The following is a 15,847-nucleotide window of genomic DNA, read 5'->3' as shown; positions in this document are numbered from 1 at the left end:
AGTAGTTTCAACTCGCACTGCTTTGCTCAACCAAAAAGTAATCCATAATGAGAAATGTGAAGAAAAAGAAATAGTGGCACTCACCAAGCGATGCGTTTAAAAGTCCTTTTATTCTCCCATTTAATGGGGTGAGGACATACCTCTAGGGCGGCGGGTGTACAAGAAGGTGCAAGGAGCAAACAGGATGACGGCCGTTTCGCACCGACTGCGCCTCAACAGGTCCAGGTGTGTGATTAGGACTCATGTCAGCTCCTTATAAAGGAACTTCTTGAGCAAAATGCATGGGTCTTGAAAGTTACTGTGGTATTGCCATAGCACCTATTGCGGGACAGGCACTGCTCCTTCAGTGCTTTTATTTTTATGTCTGGTAGTGCACCTCAGTTCTATTCACTGGAACTGAACTGTGGTAGAAGACAGAGCCCATTGGCGTACTGTGGGTTGCCAGTGCTTGGGGCAAGGCATGTATTTTGTGCCCTTAAATCCGTGGACAATTAACACTCCTTAAGTCCCTTCCCCGGGTTTAGTATTCAACACTTTATTACCAAAACACATGTATTGCATTTTAAGAAGATGCTGATGCAATTAGAGTAAGGCTATGTTCACATTTCTGTTGATTCCATTTGTCTGTTCCACTTAGAGGTACGTGAGCAAAAGTATTCATTTGCATCAGTAATACAAGCAGTGCTCCATTGATTATTATGGGGTCTGCATGGGTTTAGTCATATGTCAGTATTTACATCTACTATATAATTGTCTAAGGGGTACTTTCGTCTGTCTGTCTTTCTGTCTGTCTGTCCCGGAAATCCCGCGTCGCTGATTGGATTCGCCAGCTGCCTGTCCTGGCTGTTGCGACCAATCAACGATGGGCACAGTCTGGCCGAGAATTAGTCCCTCCCTACTTCCATCCAGTCAGTGCCCGGAGCCCGCTCCATACTCCCCTCCATACTCCCCTCTAGTCAGCGCTCACACAGGGTTAATGACAGCGTTAATGGATCGCGTTATGCTGCGGGTAATGCACTCCGTTAACGCTGCTATTAACCCTGTGTGACCAACTTTTTACTATTGATGCTGCCTATGCAGCATCAATAGTAAAAAGATCTAATGTTAAAAATAATAAAAAAACAAAAACCTGCTATTCTCACCTTCTGTCATCTGCCGATGCGCACGCGGCTACCGCCAGCTTCCATTCCCAGAGATGCATTGCGAAATTACCCAGAAGACTTCGTGGTCTCGTGAGACCACTAAGTCATCTGGGTAATTTCACAATGCATCTCTGGGAACGGAAGCTGGTGGCAGCAGTGCGCGCATCCGGACAGAGCTTTGCTGGACAACGGAGGGTGAGTATATAACTATTTTTTATTTTAATTATTTTTTTTAACAGGGATATGGTGCCCACACTGCTATATACTACGTGGGCTGTGTTATATACTGCGTGGCTGCTATATACTACGTGGGCAGTGTTATATACTGCGTGGGCTGTGTTATATACTATGTGGCCTGTGTGATATACTGCGTGGGCTGTGCTATATATTACGTGGGCTGTGTTATATACTGTGTGGCTGCTATATACTACGTGGCTGTGTTATATACTACGTGGGCAGTACTATATATTAGGTGAGCTGTGTTATATACTGCGTGGTTGCTATATACTACGTGGGCAGTTTTATATATTGCGTGGGCTGTGTTATATACTATGTGGCCTGTGTGATATACTGCGTGGGCTGTGCTATATATTACGTGGGCTGTGTTATATACTACATGGCTCCTATATACTACGTGGCCTGTACTATATACTATGTGGCTGCTATATACATACATACATATGCTAGAATACCCGATGCGTTAGAATCGGGCCACCATCTAGTAGGACATATATTGGCAAGAATGATGACTTTTATACATCCTCCCTGTCATGTGTGGCTAAACAAACAGCTAATCTCAAAGACATATTGGTTCATAGCCATTATGATCTGAAAAAGGAAAAGGGGGCAGTGAATCTTGTATCACATGATTTTGACCCTGTGGCTTATGCAAAGGCCTGACTTAACTTGGTTAAAGCAAAAAAACTTCAGAAAGTTTAATGGCTCACATATTTTTGATATCAGAAAACATTTGAATTGTTCATCCAAGGGGATGATTTATCATGCTGGCAAGTTGTATATTGATTTAACTACCCGCGAACTTAAAATTAGGGTTCATGAGCACGTTTGAGATAATGAAGAAGCTCATTCTGTGGATGATGAGGATCTCCTTAAAACTTTACCTTGACACTTAAAAAAGGTATCACAACTGTACTCACAGTGGTTAAGCATCTAGGGGACTGACCAAGTAGATTTGGGATCTCGAGGTGGTGACCTAGGCAAAATTCTAGCTCAGGCAGAAATCCGATGGATTTACCATCTAGGCACTCTCAGTCCCCAGGGACTAAATGTAAATTTGTGCTTTGCAGCATTCCTTTAGATTGGTATCTTTTTATTGGGTTTGGGGGTAGTTGTTTTTTTTGCTTTTGATGTTTTTTTAATCACATTTTATTTTATTTTAATTCTTTTTCTTTTGCTTATGTTTCTAAGTTGGCATCACCCTATATTCCATGATGTGGGAGAGAACTAATGACGGAGGTTTTCAAAGTATTTGAATGGGCCCCTTCTCTTTTGGTTTATTCCCAGGTGGACTACATCAGTTATCGGTTCTCTGTTTGGGCCTGCATGTGATTGGGTCCCTTTCTAAATTTAGGGAACTGTTTATCCCATGGACTATTTTTTGTTCATTTTGCACTTTTTTTAAACATACACCTTATATAGAATGTCTAACTTATGGATTCTAAGGACAGCCTTAAGAGGGTTTTCATTGAGTATACATGTTTAAATTGTGTATACATCATAATTACTGTCTTTCCTAGATAGGATTATCATGTAAATTATTATTGCACTTTTTCACTTTAATAAAGCACATTTGCACTTTATTTTTTCAGTCCTGCTATTTGTAAGTGGGTTCTACTCTCTAGCCCCCCTGATGTTTCTTGTCATTTTTATCTCAAATTTTAGCTTTTAAAAACCATCAAAGAAAGGTAGGAAGGATCTAGTGAGCGACCTTGCAGTAAAAAAAATCACAGAATAGTGATCCACCAAATACAACACTAGCATGTAGCAGCACAATGCAAACAATGCAGTGTTAGGACTAACGCGTTTCGACTTGAGTCTTAATCATGGTACCATGATTGGTGCTCATTAAAAGCTATATTTTATTAAAAAGTCTCTTGCTGGATCCTACCTACCTTTCATCTGTTTCTGCATCGGCTGCTCAGCGTATATCCGTGCGAGTCCTGGACCTTAGGAATCCATGCATTAGCCAGGTGAGCTGACGTATTTCCTTTTTTTCTGCTTAAAAACCGTAACTCTTTGTATTTGGCTTATCTTTGACAAAGCACGAACCATAACTCTTTATATTTGGCTTATCTTTGACAAAGCACCTGTTAACATAGTTGGGGCCTGGTGACCATCTAAGGCCTCTTTCACACATCCGTTTTTTAGAATCAGTCACAATCCGTTATTTTTAGAAAAAGACGGAATCCAGTGACGGATTACGTTTTTTGAAATAGAGCATGCTCGGAAGAATATCTCTCTCTCTCAAGAATTCTGTTTCTTTAAATTCCGGCTGCAGCTGCTTCAACAGATCCATTAAAAAAAACGGATCCAGTGCATCAGTTTTTTACAATCGGCACAGGATCCGTCTTTTCAACACTTTGACGGAATGTGTCAGATTCTAAAAAAGGATGTGTGAAAGAGGCCTAATGTGTATGGAGACCTCTTGACTGTCCTGATATATGATCTCAGGGAAGAGAAAGTATGGCCAGTTTGAATTCCAATGCCTTTTGTTGCCATGGTTGAGCCAAGAGATACAGATCTAGTAAAGGTTACCTTGACTCAGATAACACAGCACTGGGATATCATGGCACAAAAAAAGTGTCTTTTGAGACCTAATTTGTCATCTGTCAATGGCTTGGGCAGTGTTAAGTTCTCTTAATCTTCTTAAATGAAATAAACTTCCGTGACAAGTTATCAAGATGGTGCGTTGTGAGTCCTGATAACCTTTGCTACATATGTAGCTACCGACCAAACAGTCATTCAACCTACAGCTATCTAGGTGTACCTTTACCTAGTAACCAGTCTAGATTTCTTCTGCTCAGTGCCAAATTATCAACCGACAGAGGCCAGAGAAGGAAAAAAAACATAGCAACATTTCATCCACCTTTCTTTTATCTGTTACTTTAGGAGGTAAAACAATACAAAATAAGTTATATTACAACTGATACTTGAGACTTCTGTTATTATCAATGAGTTTGCCTTGCCCTTACCTTAAAAAACGCTGCTCCATGTTCTTGTAGTAGTCGGTCAGACTGAGGTTTGTTCTTGCTATAAAAAGCATAAAGACCAAACTGTTCCTTCTGTAAAGTAAAACAAATCAATTTACTTCTAAAAGGAAATAAAGGAATTTGCAAATGTGCACACACCAAAATATAAAACATAAATGTTGTTATTCATATTAAAGCATAACCAATATGTTCTTCAATAGAACAGGCAGTCTGGTGGTGATCAGATATTCGGCTTTATATATCATTTAAACAGGAGTCGCCACTAGGTCAATCATGGCTAATTTTTGCTCTTATTTTTTTCCTGCTGCTCCCCTCAATATTCATTTTTTACATTTTTTACAAAATCCGCCATAGGTTAAATTCCCACCATGCATATTTGGTAAGGGTTCTGCGCTGCAAATTTTTTCTGAGCAAAAAATCTCATACCCACTGTGCTTTCCTTTTTGTGTGCATAAACTGACCTGTCGTACATGTATGAAATCGGCAACATGTCTATTTTTATTGTGGCAACGCTGAATTTTACGTGCGGATTTTCCCCACAGAATTGCATTAGATTCAGAAAATCCTCAGGTAAAAACGCATATATGTTTTTAGTTCATCTATGCTGCAAAAATGCACTAAAAACACATGTAATCCACATAATGTATCAAAAAAGTTTTGTCAGAGTCAAATACCACGAAGTATCAAAAGCAAAGCAGCTTTATTTACGACATTTAAAAAAAAACAAAAAAACTACAGGGTCAAAAACTCAATAGAAATCGCATGTAAAAAAAAAGGGACTCAAATGCAATGAAAAAAATAGGTAACCTAATTTACTTAGTAGGTAAGTCACTATATACTCATCGTGGGAACATAGCCAATCATTTCCAGAGATTTTTATTTATTTAGCGCTTTTAGAGTTTTGATCAAGTGGCGTGCCTCACAGGATCATGTATTTAGTCTGCTCTACATAATTACTATGAGACCACTGCCTCCTTGGCAAAGACCATCAAAATGAGCATATAAATAAAAAAGCCCATATTTCTGTAACTCTATGGCAGATACAAAAAAATAAACAAAAGATAAAAAATGAACATTTAAGAGAACAAGATAATAGCAATAATGACTATTTTCTACCTGGTGATGGACTGCTTTTAAGTTGCAGTTGAAAGCGTAAAACCAATTTTATGACTAATATATGTATCAGTATACAAATATATGTTCAGTACAATACAGATACAAGTAATTAGATTTGGATTAAATCTCTGTCATCAATAAGTAGAATTAAGAAAGATTTATTTCCATTTATTTACACAGATATTTCATCTCCCAGAGATGTTATCCATCTTACTAAATATTCATATTGCTATGAAATAACAACTTTGAAGAATCTTTTCTTTGAAAGTTGAGTTACCGCATTCCTCTGTTATTCACCCTGGATATATACAGATACATTGACATCTGGGTGTTACCATTACTCTTGGTAGGCATGTTGTTAAACAGTCTACTAACTTCAGCACTAATTTAACAGTATTGGAGACAAAATTAATGGCAACTCTTGTTTACCATCTATATATATAATCGTCTAAGGGGCACTTCCGTCTGTTTGTCTGTCTGTCTGTCACGGAAATCCCGTGTCGCTGATTGGTCGTGGCCGGCAGCGACAGGCACAGTCCGGCTGCGAATTCGCCCCTTCCTACCCTCTGTCAGTGCCCCCTCCAGTCAGCGCTCACACAGGGTTAATGGCTGCATTACACCGAATTATGCCATGGTGTAACGCAGTCTGTTAACGCTGCTATTATCCCTGTGTGATCAACATTTTACTATTGATGCTGCCTATGCAGCATCAATAGTAAAAAGATCTAATGTTAAAAATAATAAACAAATAAAAAATCATTATATTCTCACCTTCCGTTGCCTTTCCCGCTGCTCCTCGTGACGCTCCGGTCCATCTTGCGAGATGATGACGTAGTGGTCTCGCGAGACCGCTACGTCATCATCTTGCGAGACCGCAATGCATTCTCGGGCCGGAGCGTCGCGAGAAGCATCGGTAAACGCCTAGACTCAATCCGGGGGCAGATGGAAGGTGAGTATATAACTATTTTTTATTTTAATTATTTTTTTAACAGGGAGATGGTGCCCATATTGCTATTTACTATGTGGGCTGTGTTAGATACTGCATGGGCTGTGTTATATACTATGTCTCTGTGCTATATACTACGTGGCTGTGGTATATATTATGTGGCTGGGCCATATACTACATCGCTGTGCTCTATACTACGTGGCCTGTGTTATATACTGCATGGGCTGTGTTATATACTATGTCACTGTGCCATATACTACGTGGCTGTGTAATATATTATGTGGCTGTACAATATACTACGTGGGCTGTGTTATATACTGCATGGGCTGTGTTATATACTACATCTCTGTGCTATATACTACGTGGCTGTGGTATATATTACGTGGCTGGGCAATATACTACATCGCTGTGCTCTACACTACGTGGCCTGTGTTATATACTGCGTGGGCTGTGTTATATACTAAGTCTCTGTGCAATATATTACGTGGCTGTGCAATATATTGCGTGGCGGTGCAATAGATTACGTGGCTGTGCAATATACTGTGTCTGTGCTATATACTACGGGGCTGTGCTATATACTACGTGGCTGGGCAATATACTACGTGAGCTGTGCTATATACTACGTGGGCTGTGCTATATACTACATGGGCTGTGTTATGTACTACGTGGGCTGTGTTATATACTACATGGGTTGAATGCTACTTGGCTGTGCTATATTTCTCTGCTCTATCTGTGCATCATGAATCGTGGTATGTGTTAAAGAGGGGGGCCCACTGAGACTCTTTCGCCCGGGGCCCTCAAAAACCTGGAGCAGGCCCTGAGTTCACTGATTGTTCGTGGCCGGGCGTGACCAATTAGCAACAGACGCAGTCCGGTCGCGAATTGGTGTGGAATTTGAACCACGCTTCACTAATTGGTCGCGCCCGGCCGGCCGAATCATGTGTATAAATTGCATTATTCTGAAAACTTCATAAATAAACTACATACACATTCTAGAATACGCGATGCGTAAGAATCGGGCCACCATCTAGTAAATTCATAAATTTCTAGGAGGAATGCAGAAGACCAGACCAATGCAGTGTCTATTACTTTATGATGAAGAAGACTTTTTACTAAACAGTGACATGACAGCTTTTTTTTAAACAAATCAGTAAAAAAATACTTTCTGTAATACACGCACATGTTTCAGAAAACAACGCCCTACGTGACTTGGGTCTCTTCTGCAGCTTGTAAGTTCCTGTAGAAAAATATGGCTATGGAATTCATAGAGTTTTTCCAGGTTTCCAAATATGGCAGCATGATGTCCACGTAGGGTGGGTGGGAGATCTGGCTGATCCATCTCACTTAGGTAGTGGGAAAGAACATAACCCAGGGAACATACATAGTCTCTCTCTGTGGCAAGCAGTTCTTCCATTATTCGATGGAGCTTACTGGTCAGGAATTAAAGAAAAGATTCCAAGTTTATTTGCATGAAAACATTACAAACATATTCACAGTTATTCCAGAACTATGGTCAAATGTTATCATCATGAGCACAATCAACTGTGGAAATAGCCATCTTTATATCTACCCATAGCAAAGTTCGAAAAGTCAGGTGTAGGACCCGATGCAATTCAAAATAGAGTCCCATATTGATTCAAATTTGTGACTTTTATGTTCTCAGTGTGCTCTCTGCATAATGACTCTGTGAGGCATCCTATTCTCTTCTAGAAGGGTCGGACTGACGCACCACAGTACAAAACCAAGATATTGCCCCAAAGGTCCAGCAGAAGACAGTAGGTAAACAACTTTGGAATCAATGACTTGTTATTAAAGACTATCCCTTATAGGATGATTCACATACACCTTAGTGATTATATGTGCTGTGTGTACTATGATAACCTCAAAAATTCTGAAACTATTAAACATAGGCTTCTTTCACACTTCAGTTGTTTGGCGTCAGTCTGCTCCGTCATCATGACGGATCGATGGATCCATCACAATTGTTGAGAAAACGGTTCTAACGGATCCGTTTTTCTGACGCATCCGTGTATCTGGGAAAAGTATCTACTTTTTGGAGCATGCTCAATTGAAAAAGCGGATTGGGGTGATGGATCCACCAAATGACAGTCGCGACGGATCCGTCGCCCATAGGCGGCCATTCTAGGAAATGGCGGACGCGACGGATCCGTCATGAACCGCCATTTTGGCACAGACAAAAAACGTTGCAATGTCCGTCCATGTCTAGATGACGTCTGCCACATTTCAACGGATCCGTCACATGGCGGATGGAATGGACGACCATCCGCCACAATCCGTCGCTAATGCAAGTCTATGGGAAAATAGCAGATCCACCAAAAAAAATGGCGGATCCGCTATTTGATGAAAACGGTGGATTCAAACTGACGCCAAAAGACTGAAGTGTGAAAGAGGCCATAGATGTACTGTATATATATTCTGTATCAATATATATTATATGTCTGTAATACTGCCATGTGCACAAGTATGAGCATTATTTTATTCACAGCACAAAAATAACCTTCAGCTTTAGTTGAATGTGACAAAAAATCTATTTTAGAATTTTCTAAATTCTTTGCCTCGACTGTGAAGTGAACTTATTTGGTTAAATATATCTTTTGATGCAATGTGTTTGATCAGAAAAGCTGCACAAGGCTCACTTACGCAAAGTTGAACTTTGTTGTCCAATCATTTTCCCTGGAAGTTTCAGTCATGGCTCTTCTCATCCAAGGCAGGCGTGAGGTAAGTGGTTCCATTGGTAGTAAGGGAGAATTGGCTGAAGAACTTTCAGAGGAGTATTGCGAACTAGAATCCCCTGTGGAGAAGCTGGCATGCCTAGATAAAATGCATCTTCTACCTGACTGCTTTATTTTACTACTGTCACTCTGAGTCAGAATGCTCGAGTCATCACTATTGGTCCTGCCATAGGATACCCATGTAAAATGGTCTGTATTTGTTGCAGAGGCTGGCTGTACTGGGGCTGGCCTAGGAAGCTTTGGACTAGGAGTATGTAATATCTCTAGAGCCTCATTGTTGGAGTTCTGAGCCATTACTTCACTGCTCTCTGGGTCAGACCCATTGCTGGTTTTGGTTTCTTCACTTGTAGAACATCCCTGGGAAATCATAGTTTCTCTTGCTGGTCTTACATTTCTTTGACTCCTAGAAGCTTTAAGAAATAGACCCATTGAACCAGCATGGAGACCAAAACTACAGCAATTAATAACTGTTGATTCTGCCGATCTCATGCTACCCCGAGTTTGAAATTCATCTTCTTCTTTTCGGCTTGCTTGTGTGACTTCACTTGAGAAGGTGACCGCGGTGTCTTCTACTTTACTAACACTAGAAGACAATGTGGTTTCCTTGTGCCAAGCTAAGGCTGCAGTTTGCTCATCTTTACACTTCTCTAAAGTTTCTTCTATAAGATGCTTTGCTTCCTGACATTTGAGCCAGGTCTCATTCCAAACAGCTAGTCCTCTACAACTGCTTAGTTTATATGATTCTTCTTTCATCTCTTTAAATTTGTCATCTGACAGTTCCTCGGTTATTCTCTGGAGATAGCTCTCCAAGCATTGCTGAGTCTCTGGTAGGCAATACCTTTGTTCAGCCATCTTCAGTTGTCCTACGTAGCGGCTGCAGCTCATGGTGAGCTGTGTGATCTAGCAGATAAGACAGATCACCAGGTAGTTACAATTAAGACATTTATTCACTTAATTTCTCATGAGTCATGACCAAAATAAGCAATAATGCTTGAAAATATGATATTTTATGACATACCTTGTCACAAAACCGGTACAGGCTTAGCAGCTTCTCCAGTTCTTCCCTTTGCTTTTCAACATTTATGTAGAAAGTACTTAGTTTGGTCTGAAAGGTTCCTCTTGTGACTTTGAAAGAATCCATCTCTGGAAACATGGAGCCACTGAACTTATTTGCATCATCCAAAAGGACCAGCCCATGGTTATAATGCACCTAAAAATAATATGAATTAATGACAAAAATTGGAACATATTGTCACAAATCATACAGGCTCTGCAGCTCAAACCAAACCACAACAATTTTGGGATTAAAGGGTGTTTCCAGTTTTGGAAAATTTCTTTGGTGCAGTTTGTTTTAAAACACAGTAGATTTTACTCACCCTCCCAGGGTCCAGAGTGGAGTCTCGGCCACTACTACCAGTGTGTCAAAGTCTGCAGCGTTGCTGTCAAGTCAACAGTGCTGCAGTCAATAACTAAGCCGCTGAGATCACTGATTGATGTCAGCACGCTGGACAATAACAGACTCATTGAGAAGATGCAGAAATTCAGCACTGGAGCCAGTGAGGGGAAGTAAAGCTATTTGTTTTAATTTAAAAAAGAAATACAAATTGGAGTGTGATGGACATACAGTATAACTTTTCCATATGTATATGGAATACTTACTGTTGCTTGGAGGAAGAATTCCTTAAACTTTTTGTGATACTTCTCCAAACATTCTAACGTCCATTCCATAGTGTCCATCTCATGAAGCTGATTTTCTCCATCTCCATCCATCCATGAAGTAAGCTGTGCAGGCAAATATGAAGTTATAGAGGATGTACAGCATAAGAAATCATGTCTGCTTTCCTTCAAAAACATTGCCACACCTGTCAGTATGTTGCGTGCAGAAGTGGAACTTGATGCTCTTGGACTCCACCGGAACTGCATTATTAGGCACAACTCACGGACAGCGGTGACACTGTTTCATGTGGAACACTGCTGTGTTTTTTATGATATTTCAAGATCAATCCTGCCTTTCATTTTCCTTATGGGTGCATGATTATCTATTTATTGATGTCATTCACTTATTTATTGCATTCTTTACCTGGTTAAATTGTTTCTCCAACTCCTGGATCTTCAATATTGACTCTAAAAGTTCCATTCTACGGTTGGACTTAGTAACTAGAGCATGCACTCGTTCTTCCAAGTGGTTGTACATCTGCACAGCCGACTCCACTGCACTCCTTAAAGATGGAGAACAATTCAATTTTTTAAGTAGAATTCTAATAAATGTGTATTTCTATCATACAGAATCATATGGTATGTAATACTTGGTCTATCATACAGTATCGGATTTTATATACAGTAATACGTGGTCTATCATAGAATATCACATAGTATGTAATACTTGGTCTATCATACAGTATCAGATGATATATACAGTAATACTTGGTCTATAACAGTATCAGATGGTATATACAGTAATACTTGGCCTATCATACAGTATCAGATGGTGTATAGTACTTGGTTTGTCATACAGTATCAGATGGAATTCAATATTTGGTCTATCATACAGTATCAGATGGTGTGTAATACTTGGTTTATCACATAGTATCAAATGGCATATACAGTAATACTTGGTCTATCATACAGTATCAGATGGTGTGTAATATTTGGCCTATCATACAGTATCAAATGGTCAAACGGCACAAACAGTAATACTTGTGATGTCTCCCTGCCATTGGCTGGGTGCATTTCACTATGTGCCCCTTTAAGAGCAGAGGAGCGTGAGCGTACTAGCTGCACCACCGGGAACTGCATGGAGGGGAAAGGGAAACATCTCTTTTTCAAGCAAAAGACACTTTGGGAAACATTCCACTTCTCTTGCATTTTGTAAACCTGAAGTGTCCTTTTTTTTGCGGTTTTGGTTGTTTCCTGATCGTTTTTCATTGTTCTTTTACCTCCAGTGTTTTTACTTGCTTTTTCTTATTTACTTGCATTATCGGGTTTTTTTTCTATCACTCCATTAAACAGTGAAGAAACCACTAGTGGTTTTTCATGCAAAAATGCTCAATAACACCCAAGGGTTTTCGGGGCATCTCTTGAACCTTCCCATTGATTAGTATTGGAAAATATTGAGCCTTCCCATTGACTAGTGGAAAATATTGAGCATTTTCAGAGCAAAGGATATCTAAAGATTGGTCAAGTTACTTCTTTTAAACCACTTGACATCTTTGGAAGAACAACATGGTTAAAAGACACTCAAAAGGCTGAAAACATGACCAGCAGTATGTTTTTACATAGACATAAATATGGGGGCAGCACGGTGGTGCAGTGGTTAGCACAGCAGCCTTGCAGTGCTGGAGTCCTGGATTCAAGCCCCACTAAGGACAACATCTGCAAAGAGTTTGTATGTTCTCTCTGTGTTTGTGTGGGTTTCCTCCGGGTACTCCGGTTTCCTCCCACATTCCAAAGACATACTGATAGGGAATTTAGATTGTAAGCCCCAACTGGGACAGCGATAATAATTACTCTTCCACACCTAAAGAAAGAATTGCCCTTTAAAGGGTCGATATTAACTGGATTGATATATTCAGTAGATGACACAAGAATTTGTGTCCTCTTCACTGAAAAGGGTATTTCCTTGTGTAGTTAATTAAGTTACCCAATGTGAATGTGGCGCCCCTGAGGGTCCAGTCGCCATCGCCACAGAGGTACTGCATCTCATCCAGAGGTGTGGTACCTCAACTCTCTGGTAAGGACTCTGCACAGAACCCTAAGGGTATGTGCACACGTTGCGGTTTTTGCTGCGGATCCGTAGCGGTTTTGACGCTGCGGATCCGCAGCAGTTTTCCATGTGGTGTACAGTACAATGTTAACCTATGGAAAACAAAAACCGCTGTGCACATGCTGCGGAAAAAACCTCGCGGAAACGCTGCGGTTTATTTTCCGCAGCATGTCAATTCTTTGTGCGGAATCCGCAGCGGTTTGGCACCTGCTCCATATTAAAAATCTGCAGGTGTCTAAAACCGCAGTGGAAACCGCACAAAAAAACGCGATAAATCCACAGTACTTTTTGCACTGCGGATTTAATCAAATCCGCTGTGGAAAATTCCACAACGGAATCCGCAGAGTGTGCACATGGCCTAAAGGTACCTTCACACATAACGATATTGTTAACGATATCGTTGCTATTTGTGACGTAGCAACGATATCGTTAATGAAATCGTTATGTGTGACAGCGACCAACGATCAGGCCCCTGCTGGGAGATCGTTGGTCGCTGAAGAAAGTCCAGAACTTTATTTCGTCGCTGGACTCCTGCTGACATCGCTGGATCGGCGTGTGTGACACCGATCCAGCGATGTCTTCACTGGTAACCAGGGTAAACATCGGGTAACTAAGCGCAGGGCCGCGCTTAGTAACCCGATGTTTACCCTGGTTACCATGCTAAAAGTAAAAAAAAACAAACAGTACATACTTACCTACAGCCATCTGTCCTCCAGCGCTGTGCTCTGCACTCCTCCTGTACTGTCTGTGAGCCGGAAAGCAGAGCGGTGACGTCACCGCTCTGCTTTCCGGCTCCCAGCCAGTACAGGAGGAGAGCAGAGAAGCAGAGCGCAGCGCTGGAGGACAGACAGCGGTAGGTAAGTATGTACTGTTTGTTTTTTTTTACTTTTAGGATGGTAACCAGGGTAAACATCGGGTTACTAAGCGCGGCCCTGCGCTTAGTTACCCGATGTTTACCCTGGTTACCGGCATCGTTGGTCGCTGGAGAGCGGTCTGTGTGACAGCTCTCCAGCGACCAAACAGCGACGCTGCAGCGATCCGGATCGTTGTCGGTATCGCTGCAGCGTCGCTTAATGTGAAGGGGCCTTAACACTTGCACCCATCACTAGACCTCTCCAGGCCCGGAAGGGATTAGATAGAAGGTGTGGGTGGAGAAAGTGAGCAAGGGGAGGAGAGAATGAGGAAGTCAGTCAGTTTGTGGAGAGGAAGAGAGAAGATCAGACGTGAGAGAGGGTTGGAGCTGAGAACCGGAGCTATGAGGAGCTCGTCCCACCACGAGTGAGAGAGAGAGAGAAGGGAGAGAAGCTCCCAGAGGGAAAGAAGGGGTCCTAGGGGTACAGGAAGTGTGGAAACCACCCATGGGGCCCGCATCCACGCTGACCATCGCCAGGTGGAGGGACCAGATCGCAGTAGGGGAACTGGCCCCTGATCTAGTGAGGAACTACAAGTCCCAGCTAGGAACCTGGAGGCTATCATGTCTGCAAGTGCGACAGCCACAAGCACATCTATTTCACTGAAAAGGTAGACAAAGAGGGTCAAGGGGACAGTGAAGATGTCGCCCTCCAGGACCCGCGACTACCGGCCTGGGACACTGGGTGTGAAGCGCAGGGCAGGAGAGGTGAGAGCCAGCGCAGTGAGTCGACCAGGAAAGGCACTTATGAAGGGGGTACTGGACAAGTGCCCCAAGCTACTGGAGAGTTTGCTGGGCCACTGATCTGGAGGACACAGCACCCCGGCTGGGGCATAACATCCGAACTGTGAGTAAAAGTGTGGAAACTGCACCCTGCTGTGTCCTCTCGATTCTTTCCTGCCTCACTCACCCTGGGGACTAAGCTCTACCTATGGAAAGCTATACCAACTCTGCTGCATCAACATTAGCCCCAGCAGTCCCTTTAAGCAGTGTCAACCATCCCTGGCCGAGTACCACAGGTGGCGTCACGAACATTCCCCTTTTCCTATATAAACTTTATTCCTTTCCATCATCTATCCCTATTTCATTGCGCGCCCAGGGCCACAGACCGGGTCACCGTGGCCGTGACCACCTCTTTAAGAACCGTCCAACCCGGTTCCAAGTACCCCACGACCCTAGCGGGTGTCGCATGAACATAGCGTGCCTTAATTAATAGAGTACATGGAATTACCTCAGCTCCCAGTTAAAGTAAAGAGAAAACGGATAAGAGCTTGGCAAAAAGGATGGCAATAAAGGGTCAAAGAAAACCCAGACTAGCCCACAGCAGGACAGTTGATTCCCCCGGTGGACCCCTGTGCAGGAACAGGCCACTTACCCCCCATCATATTATGATTCATTTAGTCATTCATTCAGCAAACTACCCAGTTTATTATTATATACAAGCATAGGTAAATTTGTGACGAGGGTCATATAGTATTTGAATATAGTTGAACAGTGGTCCCCCATAGTCATTGATACTGGTGGACTCTTGCCACCCAAGTCTGATACTGGACATAAGGAAAGAATAGGTGCTATAACTGAGCATATATTCTGGTATAATGCAGTCCTGAGTCCTTGTTTAGTAGCCTGCGGCTGTGTTTAAGGTTGAGCATTTATGATTCCTTGCATTTCATCAATGTGCACAGGAAGCTCAGAGATAACACCACTAGAATGCAAGATGAATCTCGTGTTTGGTTACTTTGGCTCTATTTATGGACTCCCAGAATCTCTGTATTTACCTGCAGGTCTCCTACCATTAAATAACAAGCACCATCCTTCTCTACATAAAATTACAAGTTAACCTTCGATGTGAATGTTGTGATCTAGATTGATTTGCCTAATTGTCCTTGCTTTAGACTCCCGCCTTTCTTTATTATCCCTTTTAAGTACATAATATAGAGGTTTATGGATTCTTCCTTTTCAATGGCTCATGAATATCGTGGTTCTG

At 41.8% G+C, this 15,847-nt stretch overlaps 1 protein-coding gene across 2 annotated transcripts in view; it reads right to left on the bottom strand.

Annotated features, from left to right (window-relative positions):
- Positions 1-15,847, bottom strand: part of KIAA1755 (KIAA1755 ortholog) — a 128,508-nt gene that overhangs the window by 53,947 nt on the left and 58,714 nt on the right. For both annotated transcript variants that reach the window (XM_069752274.1, XM_069752273.1), the window contains 6 exons: positions 11,268-11,406; positions 10,847-10,969; positions 10,206-10,397; positions 9,096-10,087; positions 7,615-7,864; positions 4,355-4,444 (listed from right to left, as the gene is read on the bottom strand). In XM_069752274.1, coding sequence (XP_069608375.1) covers positions 4,355-4,444; positions 7,615-7,864; positions 9,096-10,087; positions 10,206-10,397; positions 10,847-10,969; positions 11,268-11,406 — 1,786 coding nt within the window. The remainder of the gene's footprint in view (positions 1-4,354; positions 4,445-7,614; positions 7,865-9,095; positions 10,088-10,205; positions 10,398-10,846; positions 10,970-11,267; positions 11,407-15,847) is intronic.

The sequence above is a fragment of the Ranitomeya imitator genome, chromosome 2, assembly GCF_032444005.1.
Source record: "Ranitomeya imitator isolate aRanImi1 chromosome 2, aRanImi1.pri, whole genome shotgun sequence".
In the NCBI taxonomy this organism is placed as follows: Eukaryota; Metazoa; Chordata; class Amphibia; order Anura; family Dendrobatidae; genus Ranitomeya; species Ranitomeya imitator.
This window is presented reverse-complemented; position numbering and strand designations above follow the sequence as displayed.